The 24198-nt window shown below is 43.2% G+C and overlaps 1 protein-coding gene across 1 annotated transcript; it reads right to left on the reverse strand.

Moving 5' to 3' along the window:
- Window positions 1-17964: 17964 nt before the first annotated feature.
- On the reverse strand, window positions 17965-24198 carry Pmaip1 (phorbol-12-myristate-13-acetate-induced protein 1). The gene is made up of 3 exons (XM_034517662.2): window positions 23981-24198; window positions 21777-21941; window positions 17965-19925 (listed from the first exon to the last, which is right to left on the reverse strand). Exons 1-3 carry the CDS (start codon window positions 24030-24032, stop codon window positions 19822-19824), a joined length of 321 nt encoding a protein of 106 aa, XP_034373553.1. The 5' UTR covers window positions 24033-24198; the 3' UTR covers window positions 17965-19821.

The raw sequence follows: 24198 nt of genomic DNA on the forward strand, positions 1-24198 counted from the left end.
CCAGTATTCTGATAGCAGCCTTCAGATGAAGATGTAGAACCCTCAGTTCCTCCTGCACCATGCCTGCTTGGATGCTGCCATGTTTCTGCCTTGATGATAATGAACTGAACCTCTGAACCTGTAAGCCAGCCCCAATTAAATGTTGTCCTTATAAGAGTTGCATTGGTCATGGTGTCTGTTCACAGCAGTAAAACCCTAACTAAGAAAGATGGGTTTAATTGTATCCCCCAAAAGATAAATCAAAATTCTAAATCCCAGTACTTAGGAATGGGAGATTAATAGGAAATACAGTCTCTGTAGATATAAACAAGTTAACAGGAGGTCATTAGGCTAAATCCTAAATCCAGCATGAATGGTGCTCTTGTAAGAAACAGGTAGGAGGACCACTTGGAGACCTAGATTCGAAGAAGAATTGGCCATGTGATGATGGAAAACAGACTGAAATGATATATCTGTAATCCAAGGATTATCAGGCATGACAACCAGACACCTGGAAGAGAGGCACAAGGAACCATTTCCCCCTACAGTCTTAGAGGGAGCATGGCCCCAATGATACCTGGATCTGTGAGAGGACAAATTCCTGTTGCTTTAAGCTATTTGTTTAAGGCATTTTATGTAGTTGTCTTAAGAAACACCTTAAGTACCCCTAGCTAGGCTGTGTGGTGGGATCTTTAATCCCAGCACTCAGGAGACACAGCCAGATGGTTCTCTGTGAGTTCAAGGGCAATTTTACATTCAGACTAGCCAGGGATGCATATACTGGGACCCTGTATCAAACAACAACAAAACCCCACAATACCTCCCAATTGTTCCATAGGTCTAAGCAGCATCCTGGGTGCAGAAGCCATGGGACAAGGCTCGGCATCTCCATTGTGGCAACCTGGGTTGGTGGAAAGGCTTCTTGATAGTTCTAATGTTGTCCCCAACTCTGCTTTTCTGGAAGACTCTACTCGAATATTTTTTCCCCTGTCATTTTCACTAATGTCACTAAACTTCCTCTGGGTACTGTAACTGTGTCTTATGTCCCTGTGTTCAAATGGATTGTAACCTTTCTAGGAGTAGAAGAAGTGTCCATCTTGATCATGGCCCATGACTATCTCAGTGCCTCGCTTGAAGAAAATCCTGAATGAAGACTTCTGTGCATGCATTAATGAATGAATGCATGCATTAATGAACGAATGAATGCATGCATTAATGGATAAATGAATGAATGCATGCATTAATTAATTAATTAATTAATTAATTAATGGTTTCCAAGACATTTAGCACTTACCAGGATGGATTTTCTTGTTACCTCTCCTCCTTTGACTTAGAGCATGACAGATACAATCTGGACCATTTCTGCTTGCTCTTCTCCATGTTTTCTGCATCTGGCCTTCTCTTGCTCTATATCCTCAAGCCCTATGTGGTCCTTTTTATTCTTTTTGTTTGTTTGTTTGTTTGTTTTTACTTTATTCTTTCTTCAGTTCTTCAAGATGTGATTACCCATGCTAGTACATGATTCTCTGTTGTGTGATAAAATTTTCCTGGGGAGACACATCACCACATCTATTCACTCAGATAGGGAACCCACCATCCACCAAAGTATAAATACCACCAAAGTCCAACTTGGTGAGCCAATGAGTTTTGTTGGGGTTACTTATAGGAATATGAGTGAAGGGTTACTTACAGGAACAGAAATGACTCAAAGATAGCTGCATCACCAAACCCCACCCCAGGATGAGTGACAGCTTATAAATCTTGGAGGAGCATACTACATAGGCTGCAGGCAGCTCAACAGGTTGGAGAGCCCCTTTCAGGTGCCTCAAGTTAATCTAAACCTCTTCCAGACAGTTCAGCGCAGGTTTCTGCTTGTGTTCCTAGAATCCTCTTTGGAGCTTTACTTGTCTGACTCTTCGTTGAAACTCAGCTTCTTTTTATCTGAGAGGGACTCTCAGCTTTCATTACTTCCTCTGGTAAGGAGGGGCCTAGTAAATCTGGTCAGTTTCAGGGATTTCCTGAAGCTCTTTTGAGCTTTTTTGAGCTGTTAACTTTAAGGAGTTTAAGAAGTTTCCTTGCAGGATAGAATGTTTCAATCTCCAAAGAAACTGTTAAACAGCATTTTCAAATTTGTGATTCAGTCTTCTCCTGTGCTTCAAAACTCTGTTTTTGGTTTTGGTTTTTTTTGTTGTTGTTGTTGTTGTTGGGTTTTGTTTTTGTTTTTGTTTTGGTTTGGTTTGGTTTTTGGTTTTGGTTTGTTTGTTTTTGTTTTTTGAGACAGGGTTTCTCTGTTAGCCTTGGCTGTCCTGGAACTCACTCTGTAGACCAGGCTGGCCTTGAACTCAGAAATCTGCCTGCCTCTGCCTCCCAAGGGCTGGGATTAAAGGTGTGTGCCACCACTGCCCGGCTGCTTCAAAACTCTGTATTTGTGTTTTCTGGGAGGCTTTTCTCCCTGAGGGTTCACAGACAAAGTGAGCAAAAGTCAACCACCTTGAGGCTAGAGAGATGGCTTAGTGTTTAGGAACCCATCCTGCTCTTGAAGAGGACCCAAGTTTATCCCAGTACCCACAGCAGACAGTTTACAGCTACCTCTAGGGGATCTGATGCCCTCTTCTAGCCTTTAAGGGCACCTGCACACACATGTGCACATATCCAGAGACAGATACACACATACCCATATTTTTTTAACTCAACCAGTTTTACTTCCTCTTTATTATCTGTGGTAGTTTGAATGAGAATGGTCTCCAGAGACTAATATATTTGAATGCTTAGTCTGCCGTCAGTAGAACTGTTTGGGAAGGACATGGAGATATGACTTTGTTCAAAGAAGTGTGTCACTGGGGATTGGTTTGAGACTGCAAAATCCCATGCCATCTCTAATCTCTCTTTCTGCCTTGTGCTTGTGGGATCAAGATGTAAGCTTTCAGCTACTGTTCTACCCTTTGCCTGCCTGCCTGCTGCTATTTCCTTCACCATGATTGCCATGGACTTAACTTCTGAAACTGTAAGGACTGCATAAACCCTGTCTTCCTTAAGTTACCTCGGTCATGAAGTCTTATCACAGCAATAGAAAAGAAACTAAGACAATATCTATATTACATTTGCTTCACTGTGACCAAAATTTTAACAAGAATATCTTTTTAAAATGTGATTTTGCCAGGCAGTGGTGGCACATGCCTTTAATCCCAGCACTTGGGAGGCAGAGGCAGGCAAATTTCTGAGTTTAAGGCCAGCCTGGTCTACAGAGTGAATTCCAGGACAGCCAGGGCTACACAGAGAAACCCTGTCTTGAAAAAAACAACAAAAAAAGGGGGGGGGGGTGTAAAAAAGATTTATTTATTTTATGTGAGTATACTGTTGCTGTCTTCAGATATACCAGAAGAGAGCATTAGATTCCATTACACATGGTTGTGAGCCACCATGTGATTGCTGGGAATTGAACTCAGGACCTTTGGAAGAGCAGTCAGTGCTCTTAACCACTAAGCCATTTCTCCAGCCTTAACAAGAATATCTTAAAGGAGGACTTTTTTTTCCCTTCATGATTTCACTGGATTCCAATCCATTGTAGCAGGAAATGGCTTTATTAGTGACAACTGCTTATGTTGTGGCAAATCAGAAAACAGAGAACAAGAATTCAGGTATAATTTTCAAAAGCCATGCTGGGGAAGAGGAGACAGGTAGATTTCTGGAACTCCCTAGTCAGCCCACCTATTCTAATTGATAAGCTCATGGTAGTGAGAGACCTGTCCTGAAAAAAAATTAAGTGAACAGGAGCTAGAAAGATGGCTCAACAGTTACAAGTACTCTCTGCTCTTGGAGAAGACCTGAGTTCAGTTCCCAACACCTACATGCTAATTAACGACTATTTGTAACTCTAGTTTCAAAGGGTTCTGATGCCCTCTTCTGACTTCTGTGGACACCAGAAATACAATGGTTATGATATATAATATATATATATATATATATATATATATATATATATATATATATATTATATATCAAATGGTATGTATATATATATATATACATTTGCTTGCATATATATATATATATGCAAGCAAAACACATACATCAAAATAAAAATATACAAATCTTAAAACTAATAATAGGAGGGAACAGGAGAGTTGGCTTGGTGTTCAAGAGCACTTGCTGCTCTTGCAGAGGACCTGGATTTGGTTCCTAGAACTCAATGGGGTCTCATAACCATTTATAACTCCAGGTGATCCAACACCCTCTTCTAACTTCCATGGACACCATGCATAGAGGTGATGTTTATACATACATACCTGCAGGCAAAACACTCATATACATGAAATAAAATTTAAAAATCTAAAAATAATTTAGTCAGTATACAACATTTTAGGAACAACACTCAAGGCACACATAGAGAGAGAGGGAGAGAGAGAAGGAGAGAGAGAGAGAGAGAGAGAGAGAGAGAGAGAGAGAGAGAGAGAGAGAGAATGCCGTATGGGGTCTGTACTATTGCTGTGACAAAACGCTGTGACCAAAAAAACAAGTTGGGGAGGAAAGGGTTTATTCAGCTTACACTTCATTGCTGTTCATCACCAAAGGAAGTCATGACAGGAACTCAAGCAAAGTAGGAACCTAGAGACAGGAGTTGATATAGAGACCATGGAAGGGTCTTACTGGCTTGCTCTTCATGCCTTGCTCAGCCTGTTTTCTTACAGAGCCCAGGACTTACTAGGCCCGGGATAGCACCACCCATAATGAAGTGCCCCACCTCCCACCCCATTAATTACTAATTAAAATGTCCCACATGTCTGCCTACAACTTCATCTTATGGAGCTATTTTCTTAATTAAGATTCCCTCTGCGATGTTTTGTACATGCTCAGCCCAGAGAATGGGCCTATTGGGAGGTGTAGCCTTGTTGGAGTAGGTGTGTCACTGTGGGTGTGGGCTGTAAGACCCTTATCCTAGCTGCCTGGAAGCCAGTATTCTGCTAGCAGCCTTCAGACAAAGATGTAGAACTCTCAGCTCCTCCTGCACCATGCTTGCCTGGATGCTGCCATGTTCCTGCCTTGATGATAATGGACTGAACCTCTGACCTTTAAACCAGCTCCAATTAAATATTGTCCTTATAAGAGTTGACATGGTCATGGTGTCTGTTCACCAGTAAAACCCTAACTAAGACACCCTCCTCTCATATGACTTTAGCTGGTGTCAAGTTGACATAAAACTATTCAGCACAGGGTCTTAAAATAATTTACTTATTTTTCATTCACATATTTATTCCTTCTTCTCTTTCCTTCCGTCTTTCTTTATGGTGGTAAGTGCTGAACCCAGAGTCTGCTGTCTTTCTGGTCGGCTCTCGGCTGCTGGCTGCACACTCAGCTCTAAGATAAACTGTCTTTCTGAGCTGAGCAATTGGCACGGGGGGGGGGGGGGGAGGGGTGTCTCGAAGTTTAACAAAGGTTTAAACAGCAAAAGATAAGAAGGCAAGAAAGCCAAAGTTGGTAGAAAAATGGTAAACAAATCCTAGAAAGAAGAAGAGAAAAACAGGGCTGGAGGGAGCAAAAACTGGAAATCAGCTTTAAAAGGGTAGGAGGGGGTTTGGGATGCAGCTCCCTGGGAGAAAACTTACCACCGACATTATAAGGCTAGAAGCTGGATCCCCAGAGCCCACATTAAAAAAATAATAATAAAAAAAAAATTAAAAAGACAACAAACAAGAAGAAACACGTGAGAGCTCTGTGCTTGGATAACATGGTAAAAAAAGCAGAAACTGACATTTCAAGAACAAGGTCAAAGAGGAACTTGCTGGAGGAGAACGGCACACGGAGATACATGCTAACCGCTTAACATACATTTGAAGAAGCCGGTGCTCAGAGCAGAAACAAAAGGTTTGGGTGTTGCAATAAGACCAGTGGTGACCTTTTAAAGAACACCAACCGTAGAAGAGCCACACTGATTAAAAATTACACCATTTGAGGAAGTCAACCAAGAAAGCCTTTGGAGAAATGAACCCAATAAATAACTCGGCAGGCTTGTTTGTTAAGATTTGAGTCACTGATGATTTCAAGGGCAAAAACAACTTAATCTGATAGTGAAGGCAAAGCATGTGTTTGAAAAAAAAAAACAATGGACCATGGGCCATACCTGACTCATGTCTTGCTCCTGATGCCCCGCTTTCTTGATTGGCAGCAGTGAACGCTGGACCATCTCCAGCCCTTTCATCTGGTCATGCTCATCTGTAAGGCAGGATGCTGTTTCCCTCATCTTTTTACTCAGTAGGGACTTAATAAACCCAGGAACAACTGTGACTACAAGAGGCTCTTGTAATCCTCTGAAATATTTGGAGGGCTAGGTCTAGCCAACAGCCTAGTGTCTACAAAATCTTTCAGTCCCTTCTGAACCTTTGTAAAAGTGACACACCTAAGAACCATGATCCTTTTCTCACAAATGACTTGAAAATGGGTGGTGGGGGGTGAAGTGGAATGTCATTTGTTTAGGTAGAGAACTTTCCGATGAAAGCTGCTGTAGGTAGGGCTGGGGTGTAGCTTGGTCAGTAGGGTGCTTTACTACCATGTGCTTGGCCTTCAGTTTGATCCCCAGCACATGGTGGCTCATGGCTGTAATTATAGGAGTCTAGCGGTCCAAAGAGGCGATAAGAGTTCAAGACCAGCTTTATCTATACATGGAATCTGGGATACCATGGCCTATAAGTGGCTTTGTCTCAAAAAGAAATCCATAGATGTATATAGAATCACATTGGCACTATAAAAGGTTGTGAAAAAACAGTTTGCCTGAGACTGCCAATATTTCCAAATCATGAGCTCTTCTGTTTAACCCCAGGACAGTCCCAAGCAAGTCAGGATCAATTTTCTATATTCTTCAAAGATAACAATGTTAAATGTTGCCATGAAGATAAGGAGAGATAACTATTGCCTATGTGGTGTGTATGTATTTATTTGTGTATTCATGTGTGTGTATACATATGACACATACAAGACAAAATTGTTCCAGTGTATACATAGATATTTATCTATGTATATATACATAGATATAGATACATGTTTATCTATGTGTGTGTGTTTATGTGTAAGCACACATATACTTTTTAAAAATATTTTTTATAATACTAGGTATTATATTAATAGTTATCAATTGTTCTTCCCCTGGGCCATACCCCATCCCCTATAAGTTTTGTTGTTGTTTGTTTGTTTGTTTGCTTGCTTGCTTGCTTTTTTTTTTTTTTTTCAGCCTCACTATGTAGCCCTGGTTGGCCTGGAACTCATTATGTATACCAAGGTAGCTTTAAACTTTGCCCCTATAATACTTTTTGGCCAGATTCCACTCTAAGTATAAGATCGTTTGTGCAGGAGGATGATAACAGCATATTTTAAAACATGGATCTCTGCTCATTAGACTGGCTATCTGCTTCTATAAATAGTATGAATTACAAGAATGTACACACATGGCTTTTTTACTGTTCCACTTCCTTGTGCAAGTTAATTTAAACCTTCTCATCGTGGCTGGGTACTTTCCAGGCCTCAGGGAAGGTCCCTGGCTCCCTGGCAGCTAAGAAGTCAGCTGTGAAGAATTAGGCTGACTTCTGTTGTTTTGTTTTGTTTTTTTAGTTTGTTGTTTTGTTTAATGTATTTATTTTATATTTATTATGGATGTTATGTCTGCATGTATGTCTATGTGAGAGTGTCAGAGCTCAGAGTTGCTGACAGTTGTAAACTGCCTTGTCGGTGCTGGGATTTGAACCAGGGTCTTTTGGAACAGCAATTAACCACTGAGCCTCTCTCCAGTCTCTAGGCTGACCTCTTTATATTCTACTATAAACTACATTTTGAGAGTTAAAATTTTAGCCTTGACTCACTAATGCTCTGAAAGCTGCTGTTTTTCTTGTTCTTCCAGTAAAACTTGAGAAGGGACTCAAAGGAGCCATTTTATCAGTCCAGTGCCCGGGACTACTCTGTCTTAACATGGAGTCTTTTCTTCACAGGAAGGAGGTGCTTGTCTAATGAGCTGATACGTCTTCTGATGACAGAGCAGCTGGGAATCCCTTGCTAAAAAGTGAACTTCGTGAAATAAGATTTCATAATATGGCCATCTGTGGCTCCCTGCGCCCCCGCCCCCGGCCCTTGTCAATGACAGTCATCAACAGGACCCACTGCAGAGTGTAGATGGCAACTATTGTTCACTTCAAAACATAAGGCTAGTGTTTTGTTTTGTTTTTTTTTCCTCTTCCTTCCTAACTTCTGCCTGAGCCTTATGCTATGAGACCAACGGGGTAGAGAAGGACCAAAGCCTACAAATTGCTGCTTTGACTTGTTTTCTTTTAATCCTTTTCTTCCCCACTACAAATAACCGCAGTGGGTCTGTCTCAGTGGGTAGCTGGGTAGCTGGTTGGCAGTATATCTTTCAGAATGAATTCTAACCTCCTTTATCGCCAAATCCCTCCCAGGGATGAAAGAGGACTTTACCCCAGGGGGCTGGCTCACTCTGGATTCTTGGAGTGGACTGAGACAATTTACTTAGGTCCCTTTTATTTCTGGAGATTGGAATGCCCCTGAGATGCAGGAATGTGAATGCTATATGCTTATCAGTATTTTTTTTCACATATCAGCTAAATTTAATAATCAGCTCTCCACCCAGGAGTGTAAAACTCTATTGCATTTAGTGAGGCTCTGGGTGGAAAACAAAGCAGTCTGGCTGTGAGCCAGGGCCCTCTCTCTAGCCCCACAGCAGGAGACAGTTGTATCGAGGTGGCAAAGGAAGATAGCTTTGAAATCAGAGAGCTCCACGTTCAACACCTGCATCTTGACTTTGGGGGAAGCTGCTGGGATTTTTTTGTTTGTTTGTTTGTTTGTTTTTTAAAGATTATTAGCCTTGCTTTCTAAGTTAGAAGTGTTCTATATAATAGCTGAAATAAAATTATTGATTTTAGTACCTGATGCATCAGAGGTGAACAGAAAGTAACATATATGTTGAGGAAGCTTTGTTCACCCGATGGATGCAAAGTGGCTGGACCACACCCCGTGGATACACATGACCCTGACTCCCCAAAGCCCAAACCAAAATCTGACCGAATTTGACATATGACCTCCAAATTACAAATTCTTGCTCTCAAATCAGGAAAGAATCCTTTAAGACACTCCATTAAAGCCAGGCATGGTGGTTCATACCCCAGTACTTGGGAGGTGGGCAGAAGGGTCACTTTGAGTTTGAGGCTAGCCTGGGCTACATAGTGAATTTCAGGCCTGTCTGTGCTGAAGAGTAAGAGTGTGTCAAAAAAGGAATAATCCTCACTGGGAAGTTATCTTATCTAAATCTATCCTTTCTCAGATCTGAACTAGAAAAGTCTGTCTCTGGTTTGCTTTTGTTGTTGTTTAATTTATTGGATTTGTTTTGTGAAAACCAAGACCTGAAAATGTTTTAAGGTTTATTTCTTTACTTACTCACTTATTTATTCAGGCGGGGAGTGGCAGGAGTAGTGAATGATGCACATATTAAAGTCAGAGACAAACTGCAGGAGTGAGTTCTCTCTTCCCAACTTTCCCGTTCCCAGACATTCAACAGTCCACATTATTATCAGACTTAGCAGCAAGTGTCCTAATTTACCCACTGCATCGCCTCCCCCGCCCCCAACACTCAGGACCTGAGTCTTTATCAAATACATGCAACAGTATTTGGGCATTTAAATATTGTGCCTGAAACCTATTATCTACAGGACGCAGACAAATGGCTCACAGTCACTAAAAGCTGACAAATGAAACCCAGGTGGCTCATCAAGAAGGAAACTGCCACTTCCCCTTCAGATCCAACACTGCTCTGGTACCTTCCTCCAAAGGGTTCCTTTTAGTGTAATCTTCTTAACAGGACAAGATGTTCCTCAGTTCTGCAGGAAAGCTCACGTCTAACCTCCATTTCGAACGGAAAACTGACTGACATTTTATTGACACGGACTCTGGGTTATCCGTTCGAGTGATTTTCGTGGTAGATCAAAGTTGATACATTTATATCCTTTTATGAGAAAACATCGATCAGAGAGCACATGACAAAATAGTGGGCTGGTTCCAACACAGAAGCAAGGATGACTGTGGGGCTGGAAACCCTGTGATTTCAAAATAGCTGAAAGGCCTGGGCATGGTAGTAAGTACATGCCCATAGGTTCTAGGTCACCCTGGACTGCATAGCAAGAGGCCTGTATGAGAGGAAGGAAGAGAGAGAGAGAGAGAGAGAGAGAGAGAGAGAGAGAGAGAGAGTGCAGGCAGAGAAAGGAAGGAAGGAAGGAAGGAAGGAAGGAAGGAAGGAAGATAGGTCAGAGACAGAGAAAGGAAGGAAGGAAGGAGAAGAAGGAAGGGAGGAAGAGAAGGAAGAAGGAAGAGAGGAAGAGGAGGGAAGGCGGAGGAGTAGACAATAATGTGGACTGTGAACTCTTTAAGTGAAGTGAAGCATTTCTCTGCCTTTTTCGAACTTCACCTAGAAAGTTAGGGTCCGCAGAAACGCAGCAGCCACCAAAGCCAGTGGCTTCTTTCAGTTCATTGTCTCTGTCAAAAACACACCCAAAATAAGGAAATGTAGGCAAAGAGCGATGAGAGTAAATGTGGATTCATCAAGTGAGAAAGTGAGAAAGAACTCAGACTGGGAAGGGATCCAGGGAAGGAATGCTGACATCAACAAGTTGTCCTGCCCACTAGGGTTTTACAGATCTTGGGGGTTGGGGGATGATGCAATCTTTATCAGGATTGGTCATTTTTGAGCACATCATGAGCAGAGCCAACCAGCAAGCACCTGCTCCATGGATTCCTCAGCCCAAAAACCTAGTTTATCCATCCAGGGGAGGAATCATATCTAGCTTATGATTCACCATCAGCCCTACCTGTACAGCCTAAGGAAAACTAACTCCTGTCTCAAAAAATGCCTGAATAGAAATAGGACATTGGAAATAGACAAAGCTCATAAACCCTGGAAGACACTATAAAAGCATGACAAAATACTCAAAGATATCTGTGTCACTGAAGGTACACCCCAGCATGGACAATGACTCATGAAAACTGAAATCCTGGAGCTCTCTGCACTACTTGCAGGCAGCTAGACAGGTCAGTGTCTTCTCTCTTCAGCAGTCCATAAAGACTTATATAATCCGAGATGTGGGGAAGAAGCTTGTGAATTTAGTTCATTTCAGGGACTTCCTAGAACTTATGAATTGTTGATTTAAACTCCTTTGGAGCCTCTCATTAGAAGTTCCTGAGTCCTTGGGGCTGGAGAGATGGTTCAATGGTTAAGGCCACTAGCTGTTCTTCCAGAGGACACAGGTTCAATTCCCAGCACCCACATGGCAACTCACATCTGTCTGTAACTTCAGGTCCAGGGGATCCAACACCCTTACATAGACATACATACAGGCAAAACACCAAAGCACATAAAGTAAAAATAAATAAACCATTACCAAGAAAAAAAAAAAAGACTTCCTGAGTCCCAAGGAGTTTCCTGCAGGAAGGAGTGCTACATTTTGGAGAAGATTGCTACAGAACACTACAGTACAAGACCTAGATGTACAAGCATGAACTCTTGTACTGAGGCAGGGGGATCAAGAATCCATAGTTAGAGTCTATCTCTAGCCTAAGAAAGAGGAACACTGACTGTCACAGTGTCATTTCACATGTGGTTGTTCTGTTCTGTCCAACTGTGCAATATGAACCCAAGACCAGGGTCCTGTGAAGTTTCTAGTTTCTAATGACAAAAAACTGAGAGAAACTGTGTTGGGAGGGGGACCCCAGAGTGAGCTGATAATAACATAGCAAATCCTAAATCCCGTCTGTAACTCTTATCAGCCCTTCCAGTTCTGTGGTGTTTTGAAAAACAAAGTGTTTGGAGACAGACATAAAGAAAAAGAAAAAAAGTGGGTGAGTGTGACTTTCTCACCATGTCGAATCAATTTCTCTAAATCCTTAACAGAGCACCTGCTTTGTGCTGACAAAGGTTTTGTTCTTTAACTGTGACCTATTAGTCGATAACGCTCGTGATTACACAGCAGGGTGTGTCCTGTCAGGTGACCCTGTCTATTTTCAGCAGCATATAAGTAGCTCTGCCTGTGCTGTGGAGCCAGCACGCATGGAGATTCTCATTTTCAGGAAAATGATTACAAAGCCAAGCAGTTCAGATTTAGAGCTAATGTGTTCCTTTCCTGTTGCTTTGGGGTTTTTTCTTTCTTTCTCTTTTTTTTCCAGAGATGAGCGTGAGACTTGCTGGGTAACTCACCTCTTTTACTCCTGACCCTTCTGCCAATTGGAATTGGTGACAGGTATGCACCACCAATCCCCATCTTTGTGTTTCTGAGGACAGAACCCAGGGCTTTTTGTATGCTAGACAAACCCTCTACCAAACGGGCTTGCAAGGGGGGGGGGGGGGGGAACCAAAGTTTCTAAACACGGAATAAGAGTTCAGTAACGGAGGTCTTTCTTTCGAAATGCTATTATCTTGCTTCTCTTCACAAGCTGTTCCTTTTAGTGCCGTGGGAAAAGGAGCGCAGCAGGGGCTCTTTGGACCACGCCCATGCAGGAATCCTGCTTCTGAACCCTTCCTTTGCCGCCACATCTTTCCAATCAAACCACCACAAGAACTTGACGTTACTGCTGAGAGCCCCTTACTTTCACAGAAACTCCGACTCAGCTAGGCTGCCTTCCCACGGGCACGATGCTCCATGTTTCTATCTTGAAAGTCCAGGAGCCGAGCATCGTGTTCTCGCCACCAGCACCGCCTGTTCTACTGTCTTGACTCCCTTGTGGGTTTGTTGGTTTTTGTAGGGGATATTTTTGAGAGGGTGCGGCCTCCAACTGAAGGGTCTCCTCCCTCTGCCACCTTAAGCTGGAACGGAAGATGTGGGTTGCCACTCCCAGCTTAATTACCAGTGTGCTTTAAGATATCAAGCTATCTTCCGATGGATGTTCCTTTGACAAAGATTTGAAAAGCTTAAAGAGATTTTTCCCCCCACCATTTATGTCGCTCCTGTGCGAGCACAGGGGAGGGGTTGTGCTTGTTGCAAGAGAGTCTCAAACTCAGCTGGGTGGTGGTGGTCCATACCTTTAATTCCAGTAGGCAGATCTCTATGAATTTGAGGCCAGCTTGATCTGCAGATTAAGTTCCAGGACAGTCAAAGCTACACAGAGAAAGAAACCCTGTCTCGAAAAAGCACGCGGGGGGTGGGGGGGTGGGGGGTGGGGGGGAGGGAGGGGGGAGGGGCCTCAAACCCATACCACAAGAAACTAAGATATTCATATGAAAAAGTTTATCCAATGATATAGATAGAAGATAGATAATAAACTGTAGGTGAATTGATATCAGATAGGATAGATGAACGAGAGGTGGGTAGATAACTAGAAAGATGTTTTCAAATATACAGAGCTGTAGCTTTTTAAATACGAATACAACCCGCTTTGGTGGTACTCATCTGTAATCCCTGCATCTGAGACACGGAGTCAGGAGAATCCTGAGAATAAGACCAGCCTTGGCTTCGTATGTAACAAGTTTGGAGACCAATTTGGGCTACAGAAAAATTTGGGCTCAGGAAAACAAAAAAATGTCAAATAGGCCAGGGCACAGTGAAGCTGGGCGTGTTGGCACAGGCCTTTAATCTTCACACTGGGGAGGCAAGAAGCAGAGATAGACATCTCTGAGTTTGAGGCCAGCCTGGACTAAGGAGCGAGTTCCAGGACAGCCAGGGCTACACAGAGAAACAGTCTCAAAAAGCAAAACAACAACAAGAAAAACAAACAAAACAAAAACCCAAAAAACAAACAAAAAACCCCAAAACAACAAAAACCCAAAAAACAGGGAGGGCATGGTGACCCAAATGTGTAATCCCAGCAGTCTGGAAGTAAGGTCAGGCCTGTCACTGCAAGTTGGAGACCAGCCTTGTCTAAGCAGTGAGTTCAACAGAGGCTAGTGTTACACAGTGAGGTCTTGTCTCAGAACAGCAACAAACCAGAGAAGCAGTGAGACCGCGCACCAGGCTGCCAAGCCTGAGACCCACCTAAAGCAACTCAAGGATTCATGTGCTGGAAGGAGAGCAGCACCTCTGCAAGCTGTCCTCTGACTGTGACAGACACGCCAGGTATGCCACAGCATGTGCAACTCTTGTGAGCACACAAATAAATAAATAAATAAATAAATAAATAAATAAATAATAAAAGAAAGTTAATCAACAAATGTGAACACAGTTAACAATGTTCTTTTTGTTTCATCTGACAGATAGAACCATGTAGACACCTTAAGACCTTTTATTCTTTCTTGGACAGGGTCTTATCTGCATGGTCTAGGCTGGCCTTAACCTTGACATTGAAAGGACTGGAGTTAGCACAGGACACACCAAGACCAAGTTCTTAGCACAAAGATTTATTTGCCCTAGAGGGACAAAGGGCAGGGAATAAAGACAAATACAGGAGACAGAGGCTGAGACACAGAAGGACACAAACAAAGAGGGGAGCAGGGATATTTGTCCAGAAGGTAGGTGGTCTGGAAAGACAGGAGACAGATATGACTCATAGGCAAAGGGCAGTTTATAAAGGGTTTATAAACTCCGTGTTAGGGTGAGTTGGTTAATTTTGATCGACCATGTTAATTAGGGCAGCTCAAAGGGGGCTGTTGATTGCTGGACTTCCATACTTCGATAGCTAGCCTTAGAAATGCGTTTGGCATAAGAAAGTGTCCAAGTAAGGGAAAAGGCCTTGGTGGCTAGCTTTAGGCATGTAATGTATGGTTTACAAGAGAGAGGGGAGCTAGGAGGGCCAGACTTGCCAGCACCATCTTTGCCATGCTCGGGCATGCTAGAGCCCTTCAGACATGCCTCAGCTTCCTAGATGCTATATTATAATAGGGAGAGTGCTTGCCACACAAGCTTGAGGACTTGAGTGGGGAAGCCAGTACCTAGGTAAAGAGCCCAAATGAGGAAGGCAAACAGGATGGTAGCTAGGGTTCACTGGCTCCAGGCTCAGTGAGAGACCTGGTCCCAAACGGAAAAGACAGTCGGAAAAAGACAGTAGGAAAAGACCTCCTTTGGCCTCCACACTCACACACACACACACACACACACACACACACACACACACACACACACACCAAGTTTGTGAACTCTAGTCAATGTCTTGGCTCTTTCCTTTTGAGAAACAATTCTAGCCCTAAGAGCTTTGACGCTTTTGAAGCTCCCCCAGTGTCCTGCACACCAACCGCTACGGGGAGCCCCTCCAGAGAAGCAATCCCAATCTTCAGGGGGCTGCTGCCTCCGGGCATCTCCCTCCCCCACCCCCCAGCAGCTCTTCAGCCTTCCGTTCCATTTAAAGGAGGCGATTTACACTCTCTCCCCTCTTTGAGGGTAGAGGTGGAGTGAAGATGCGGCTTCTAGTGTGAGAGTCTGTTTCCTCGTTCTCACATTCAAAGAGGAAGGCCACCACGGTTATGCCCACTTCTGCACATGACTGGCTTAGGGTGAAGCAATCCGTGCAGGGAGAGCGCTGGAAGCAGAGGGAGAAGCGTGAGGTCAGCACAACCGGAACCACATAGCAGCTGAGCTGTGTGGGAAGGCTAAGGGCAAGGAAGAGCGTGGGCAACACCTCCTTAGGCTGTTACACTCCAGGGATCTTGAAATCGCTTGGAGGGCTTTATTTTTATTACTTTTGTTGTTTGTTTGTTTTTAGAGGCAGGATCTCTCTATGTAGCCCTTGAACTCTCTTCGTAGATCAGACTAGCCTGGAACTCAAGAGATTAGCCTGTCTGCCTCTGCCTGGCCAGAAGGAAGGTTTTGTTCCCTGTTCTCAAAAGAGAAACAAACACCACACCAGCCACAAACCCTTTATCTACTATGGTGTTCTGCCTGCAAGATACGCTAGGGCAGTGGAGGCACAGAGCTTGCGGAAGTAACCAACCAATAATTGATTTGACTTAGGGACCACTCCACAAGATGGAATCCATGTCTGACACTCCGTGGGTGACCAAGAATCTGAGATTAGAAAGCACAGGGATCTAGGGTAGAATCAAAGAACAGTGATTATGTGTGTGTGTGTATGCATATGTATATGTATATAAAATATATCTATATAGATATATAGATAAAATGACTCCTAATGATATTCTGCTACTCATAGATGGGTTCCTTGCTGAGCCATCATCAGAGAAGCTTCCTCCTGCAGCAAATGTGAATAAATACGGAGCGCCACAGCCAGACACTGTACAGAGTGAAAGGCTTTGGAACACTCAGCCCTAAAGAGATGTTTCCATTAAATCCCTCCCCTCAGAGTCAGGGAAACACTCCCACCCACCCGCCAGAAGAGGCAGAAAGATTGTAAAAGTCAAGGGGGCGGGGGTGGGGGGGTGGAGGTGGGGATGGTGGTGGAAGACACCAAGAAAACAAGGCCCTTTAAAGCTCATATAAACCTGGGGACTGAAGCGGCATGCGCAGAGCCGGCACCAGATCCTCTGCACATACACACATAAACTGGCTTCCAGTTTAGTGTTTTTATAGGACTCCTGGGTGTGCAAAGGAGTGGGTCTCTGAGTCATGTGCCTTCTCTTGGCCTCTTAAACCTAGCCACTAGGGTAAAGGTTAACAACTGGACTGTCACATATAGCTGCTGGGAGAGGGAACTAAGCACTCCAGAACAGCATTCATGTTCAACATATAATTGGACTCCACAGTCTGTGTGTGCTTTTATTTGATTACAGATTGATGTTCATTTTTCTTTTGAGGTGTGGTTTTGTGGAAGTGTTTTGTTTTTTTGGAGAAAGAACTTAAGGTGGGGTGGTGTCAATGGAGAGACGATCTGGAGGGGCGTGGGGGAGGAAAATATTATCAAAATATTTGAATTAGAAAAGTTTTCAATGGTGAAAAATGTAATAAAATCAAATTTTCAAATAAAACATTTATATTTGAGTTTAAGGGGGGGAGGGTATGTGCCACCACACTTGGCTTTCGGAGTGTTCTGGTGAGATACGGAGCTCTCAAGACCTAGGCCTGGGAAGATGGCTCAGTCGGCAAACTGTACACTTGGCGAACATGAAGACTGAAGTTCAGATCCTTTGCACCCATGTAAAAGCTGAGCACAGCAGCCTGACTCTGTAGTCCAGTGCTTGAGGTGGGTGCCTGAGGCCCCTTAGCCAGCTAGTTCAAAGGTCACTGAGATTCTGTTTCAGTGGGTAAAAGTGCTAGCCACATACACCTGGATGGAAGGAGTACCATCTCCTAAAAGCTGTCCTCTGTGGACCAACAATATGGCTCAGCAGATAACAGCATCTGCAGCCAAGTGGAGAGAGAGGACATTTCTACATACTGTTTGTCCTTTGACCTCCACACATGAAGGATCACACACATACAAATAAGAAGATGCATGTTTTTAAAAGTTGCATTTCTGGCTTCTGCACAAACACCAGGGCATGTGAATACTCACAACCATATAATAATGTCTTTTAAAATGTGAAGAGTAGCTATTGACTAATATAGACCTTCCCAAGCATACACATACACTCAAACACACGCACACATACACCACACTGGATGTCTGGTGATGTAAGTGTGTGTTACAATAGACCAATAAACTTCCTAATTTACATAAATACACAGGAAGACGGGTGGCATTTTTCAATAGTTGTTTCAGTATCAACCTTTATTTAATAGTTGAGGCTACAGTATCAGTCTTCAGAAGCATATATATAAATACAGTCACAGACCATAAATACCCATTGGGCAAGATGTCCACCTTCAGGGAAAAAAAAAACTTCAAAGTAAACAACCTTAATGCTGAGGCCCACTAACTACTGAGGTAACTTTATCCAAAGTGACTAGCCACATGACAGCCTTCCTATGGTCTCGAGACCCTTGTCTCAAAACAAAATGAAACGGATACACATGCTTAAAGTAAACAAAATATTTAAATTATAAATAGGTAAAATAAATATTATTCCTGGTAAAACTTAATCGTGAGATTCTTTCTCAATTTTTTTTTTTTTTTTTTTTTTTTTTTTGCGGGGGACAGTTTTTAGTTTTAGTCAACTGACAAATTAAACATGTTTATGGGCTTAGTTTCAACACATGGATACCCCAGAGAAAGATCACACAATTATTAGTACATCCCATCACTTCTGGTAGGTATCAAGTCCTTATGATGAGAACAGGCAACATCCGTTCAGTTGTTGTCAAATATACATCAGTTGTAGTCGCCTTGAGGTGTCAAAGAACAGAACTTAATTCCAGTTTTCACCCTAAAACTGATTGGCCCTTTTCTCATCTCCTCCCCCTCCCCCTCATCTTCTTCCTTCCTACTGGTTCACTTTGACTTCTGTCAAAATATAAATGACAAGAAAGGCACCTGGGATACATAACATCTATGTTTCCACAAATACCATTTCCTGCCTTTTAAAGCTCAACTCTTTCTGTTCTTACTTTTAAAATCCTTTCATTCCTTGATTGGTTGTTTTCATGTCTTGGCAGATACAGATAAAAAAAAAAAATACAGAAGTACAAACATCCCTTCAACAGATCAACACTTTTTCATACTTTCTCAGTAGTGGGACAGCAGGGTTTTAAGGTGGTTTATTTTTTAACTATTAAAGGAGTCTCAAGGCTGTTTTTACAAAATAACAGTCCCACCTTACGGTACTAACAAAAATATACAAAAAGTCCTTACTCTGTTTGTTAGCTTTCGATTCCAGTAACAGGCAAATCAGGAGAGTATAAGACCATCTCCTGATGATTTTCAGTGACACGTCTCTGAATCATGTATCTGTTGATCACCTGTCTTTCGGGAATGTCTACTCAAGTCTCCTGCCTCTGTTAACCATGACCGATTTGCTACTGAGCAATCTGAGTTTCACATTTATAGATCAAATTAAAAATGAAACTCTCAACCCAGTGATGCTAGCACTTGCCTTTAATCCCAGCACCTGGGAGGCAAAGGCGAGTGAAGTTCGAGGCCAGCCTGGTCTACAGAGGGAGTTCCAGGATAACCAGGGCTACACAGAGGAAAAGAACCCTGTCTCCAAAAACAAAAACAAAAGAGCAGGGGAGCGGGGGTGGGGGGACTCTAAGAAATACCTGTTACAAAATTTTAGAAACTTCTCATAAATCTTCTACTAAGTTTTAATTATGTCAACTTTTAAAAGTTTGTTTTTAAACTTTTCTTGGGCTATATAAAATCCAAACTCTCTTTTTATCACATTCTATTCAATCTGCAAGAGTTTGACTGGCACCCACTGACCTTGTTATTACTTCTAATTTCCCCTAGTTACTTTGTAGTCTCCCCATACTCTCAGGTTAATGGTTACAGTAACACACTTAAAAGTCATCTAAACAGACACAATACAGTTAAGTTTGTAGTGACCTATGAAATCAATTTTCACTAGAACATTCAGTGTTATCAAAAATGAAATGCTTCCCCTTAGAAGATGAGGATGGCACTAAATAGTACATTGACTGGAGTTGTCAAAAAAGCAATCCTGAATGACTGTCCCCATACAATGTAACCACTCACCATGTCCCCTCTTCTATTACTCTTGACAACAACCTTTGGCAAAAACACCAGACCAACTCTAAAAAGACAGATTATTACTAGTTACTTCCCGACCTCCACAACTCCTCTAGTCTTGTTTTTAAAATAAAAATAAAAATAAGCACGGTTTCACGTTATCACATCTCAAAGAGCAATTTCTGAAAACTTTCCCAAAGAAACTCATTTCCGCCTCCATCATCCCTGCTCGGAGAACCAAAAGCAAGCGAGCATTTCCCACATCACATCACAGTCCATCCAATACCAGACATTTGCATCAACCAGGGGGAACTTCCTTCCCAGGAGATCCCTTTTCGGAAAAGCTTTCTGAAGAACTCAGGTTACTAAATTGAAGAGCTTGGAAATAAAATTCAGAAGTTTCTGCCGGAAATTCAGCTTGTCTCCAATTCTCCGGAGTTGAGCACACTCGTCCTTCAGGTCTGAAAAAAAGAGTTAGACATAAACATTAAGTTAGACAACTGTAAGTTCCAACTGTAGACCAGTAAGAGTTAACACACAACTCAAGTGAAAGGCCCTTCTCAGACGCTTCTGGGACTTTAGTGCAGCTGACTTTCCCAACAAGGTAAAATAAACACACATGGGTCAGGTAAGGGTATAGGCATTTGCCTTGTCTTTTTCAAAAGCACCCTGGATGAGGTCAGTTCTCTTCCAAATATAGAAATTACATGTATTAAAATTTTACCAGCTGTGCCATTAGTCAGCCCTTTAGCTGTCTCCCATGATGTCATCCCTTTCTCTTTTATGGTTGGGTAGGGAACAAAAGTCAAATTCCAATCTCTTTGTGAGATCTTCTAGTATCTCTTAGCTCCATGCCTCCTTCACAGCAGGTAAATAAACATTATCTTTAGAAACTCTTTTTCCTTCCCCCATAAGAATCACAGAATCTTATCGGAAAGTTGCAGTTACATTTTTAAACAAACCCATTTTGTTGATTTGAAGTAAAGTCTCCTGGCTTAACAAACAAACCTGCCATGTAGCTGACACCCCTGAACTCCTAATCCTGCCCCTGCTTCCTAGTGCTGTGTGCACGGAACTGCAGCCTGGCTTTCTAAAATAATTTCCAAATCTACATTTTGAGGTAGGCCAGTTTATTTCTATAAGCCCGTTCTGTATCAATCCATTGTCCTTTATGGAGAAGAGTAAAGAAAAAAGTTTGATTTGCATATTGGTAATTATTCCCATATTTTCTTTGAACTGAAGCAATTAGCTGGATGTTGTTAAGAAAAATAATATGTGCATGCCTTTGATCCCAGCACTTGGGAGGCAGAGGCAGGGAGATCTCTGAATTCAAAGCGTGCCTACAGAACTAGTTCCAGGGCTACATGAAAACACTCTGTCTGGAAAAGCAAAATAACGAAGATGATGGCTGACGGTATGAGTAGCTGACAATGCTTGCCTAAAGGGATTTGGTGGCACATAAACTAATAATCCCAGAGGTAGAGCCAGAAATTCAAGGTCATCTTCAACTACATAAACAGGTTCAAGGACAGCTTGTGCTTAATGAGACCCTGTCCCCCCTACCCCCAAAACAATCCCTTTCCCCCAAAATAAAACAAACACTACAGAAGTGATGAGAAAAACTCATAGACAGCCCAAAAGGTAGGCAGGACTTCTCCCATTCAAGCAAGCATCAGAGAGCTGACTTGGGGCCAATTAAGCCATGGTCCCACTAGCTCTGTAACACTTTCTCAGCATGCCAGACTGGGCTAAGACCAAAAAGGCTGCTGCAAACATCTGATAAAATAGCAATTCTGACCTACACATTCCCAACTCCTAAAGCAGCTGGCTGCAGATCTTTGATGAGATTCACAAAAAAGTTTCAGGATGCAAAAAAAGAACTCCTCACCAGTTAGACCCCATCCCATTTAGACAATTAAAATGCTAACTTGGGAGGAAGACCTCCTGGGTTCCAGAATTCAGGCACCCCAGCGGGGTGTCCTTAAACAGCCCAGAGTGGAAAAACTGCTTGTTAATCCTGGGGTTGGGGACATTCTCAGTGACAAGTCCTCTGAGCTGAGAGCTCCCAGAGGTGAAGTCCAGTGCCTCGGACAGCACCCCCTGGTTGCCAATGATTCTCTAAGGTAGCTGCCAGTCCCCACCCCCACCACTGTGGAGGTGGGCAACCTGCAGAGAAAAGAAGCCTGGCTAACATGCAAGCTGCTGCTTCGAGAACCTTCTTACAGTGTTCCTAAGGCACGCGCCAGGCGGGCACGAGCTCCAACGGACTAAGCCGGGCCTCCTCCGCAGCCCCGCAGCGCCCGGACCTTTACCTGCTGACACCCGGGTTGGGCTCGGGCTCGGGCTCCTCATTGTGCTCTTTCGCGACTTCTTGCCAGGCATCTGCGCCAGAACCGCAGTTATGACCGGTGCACTCCACATGCAATACACGTTGTCTCCAATCTTCCTGAGTTGAGCTGCGATTTCAGGCGGTAGCTCTAAAAAAAAAGAAACACCTGGAAATTAACATTGAAAGCAATTCTACCGGTGACTCCTAGCACATCCTACTTGGGTGCACCCACACACCACACTTGGTGGCTCAATAAAAGTTACGAATAGAGACAAATCACTTTAACCAACCCAGTGAGGTCTCCCTTTTGTCACTTAAGATTGACCAGGGAACAGAAGTCAATTTCTAAAAATCTGTCGTTTAAAAGTAGATCTGCTTTTCCAATGGCAATGTGACATTGCCCAATTATGCCCTCCTTTAAAAACTTATTTTCTCATTTTAAAAAGAACTCATAAAATTTACTATAATAGTCCACAGCCTACTCTGTTCAAACTCATCACATCTACAGAAAAGCAGAAAACTTAAACTCATGTCTTGCTTTCTAGAAATTAGACATTCTAATAGCTGGAATGAACTATAAATATTAAGAAACACTATCACAAGTAAAATTAACATGCAATCGTCTACTTTTTAAAAATATTTCAAGGACCAATTTTGGTTGTTCTGGTACCTCTCAGGACTATGACCAAAAATTATGAATACAAGTTTAAAAGCTGGTCTATTTTGTAACCAAGATGCCGGCTGATTATACCGCCAGTAGACTCGAACTTTAAGTACAATAGTAAAACAACCTCTTAAATCTATTTTTGGATAAATTTCTGTATTGGCTGAGTGAAATCAGAGGCCCTAAGGGATTCCATAATGTATCATGTTTTAATGAGTTCCAGGGTCAAATATTTTCAGAAATATTCACAAAACACTCTTTAAGGTGCAACATATTAAAGGTAACACACAAGTTGAGAAACCCTGATTTCTACGAGCAATTAGTGCTGTCTCAAAAGGGAGAGGCGCAAAAAACAGCTCAAAGATTCCAGGGCCACAGACATTCTGGACAATTGCTCTACCCTTGCGCTACACCCAAGTCCTACTACCTTGATTTGGGAGGAAGAACTGATTTTTTTTTTTTTTTTTTTTTGCCGATCTCATGTGACAGATATCTGCCTTTAGCTATACAGTCCGGGCTAATTCTCCTGCCTCAACGTCCTGAGCGCTGGAGTTAGAGGCAGGTACGCCTGGCAACGTATTTTTATTGGAACTACACATTCACTGCTTGACCTCGAGACACTCTGCTGTTCTTTAAATCTATCTAAACAATGCCATGCGCATGTTGGACCATCAAGAAATATGGTCTGAACGCTTAGACACCACCAACCTCATACTGGCAATGTACCACTTCGGCATTGTCCCCTGGCCTTATGAAATAACCGAGTATGCCCCACAAAGTTATTTCCGGACAAGAGTCTTGCAATTCCTCAGCAGGTGCCTGCCACCTTTGATTTTTTTTTTATAAAAAACGGAGGTGGGAGGCCACCCTCAATAGTTACAGAAAGTTGCATGTACGCGATTGTAGAAGAGTTGGTGGGTCAAAGACTCTAGGACCAAATTCTATTCTCCTGGATCTCCCTCCTGATCCCAATCCAGACAGTTAAAAGCTTCTCAACACCAAGTCTCAATCCCATGCCTCCATGGGTTCAGGGCGTGAGCGCTGGGAGAGTTCGAAGTTTGAAGACTACTTTTCTAGGTGTTGGAGTGGGGCTCGAGATGAAGGGGGCTCTCAAAAATGGTCTGGAGAGGAAGAAGGCCTGTCAGGGAAGCGCTAGGCCAGGAGGCCTCTCCCACCCCCACCTGCCGCTAAAGCCATCTTCCAGGCCACCGCCTGCACGTGTATTTTTCTCTCCTATTGGTCCTTGATAGAGCAAACAGAGACCTACGAAGCAGACGGGAATTCTGGCCTAAAATGCACCTGCATCCCAATGCTGCGCTGGGCTGGACTCTCCCTGAGGCCCTCAGTCTCGATAGAAACCCCTAAAGAACTTTCTAGATCAGTCGTAGGCACGAGACAGAGAGCCGATTTGGCCCGAACATGCAGGCGCGTACATTCTAGCCCGAGCCCCAAGGGCTGAACCGTCCAGAGTATGACCTCAACCCCATCCTGCCTGGGTGTCCGCGGGCCGAACTGCTAGGTACCTGCCCGCGTTGGGTTCACTGGCGCGTTCCGACGCGCCTTTCTCCCGGGCATCTCAGAAACGCCGGGGCGATCTCCGCTGCGCACGGGGGACTGAGATCCCCAATCTGGATTCTGGGGCTCCCCCAGGACTCGGGCTGCGAGAGATGGACCGCGGGTGCCGCGAGCCAGACGCACCGAGCTTCAGCAGGCAGCACCAGCGCTGGAATCCTCTCAGTCC

Source organism: Arvicanthis niloticus, chromosome 14, assembly GCF_011762505.2.
Source record: "Arvicanthis niloticus isolate mArvNil1 chromosome 14, mArvNil1.pat.X, whole genome shotgun sequence".
In the NCBI taxonomy this organism is placed as follows: domain Eukaryota; kingdom Metazoa; phylum Chordata; class Mammalia; order Rodentia; family Muridae; genus Arvicanthis; species Arvicanthis niloticus.

Excerpts from the sequence above, each read along its gene's own strand:
- Pmaip1 (XM_034517662.2), bottom strand. The coding sequence starts at position 24,032 with ATGCCCGGGAGAAAGGCGCGTCGGAACGCGCCAGTGAACCCAACGCGG. Across the intron at positions 21,942-23,980 it reads AGTGAACCCAACGCGGGCAG|AGCTACCGCCTGAAATCGCA; the intron begins GTACCTAGCAGT and ends CTTTTTTTTTAG. Across the intron at positions 19,926-21,776 it reads CCCAACCCGGGTGTCAGCAG|ACCTGAAGGACGAGTGTGCT; the intron begins GTAAAGGTCCGG and ends TCTTTTTTTCAG.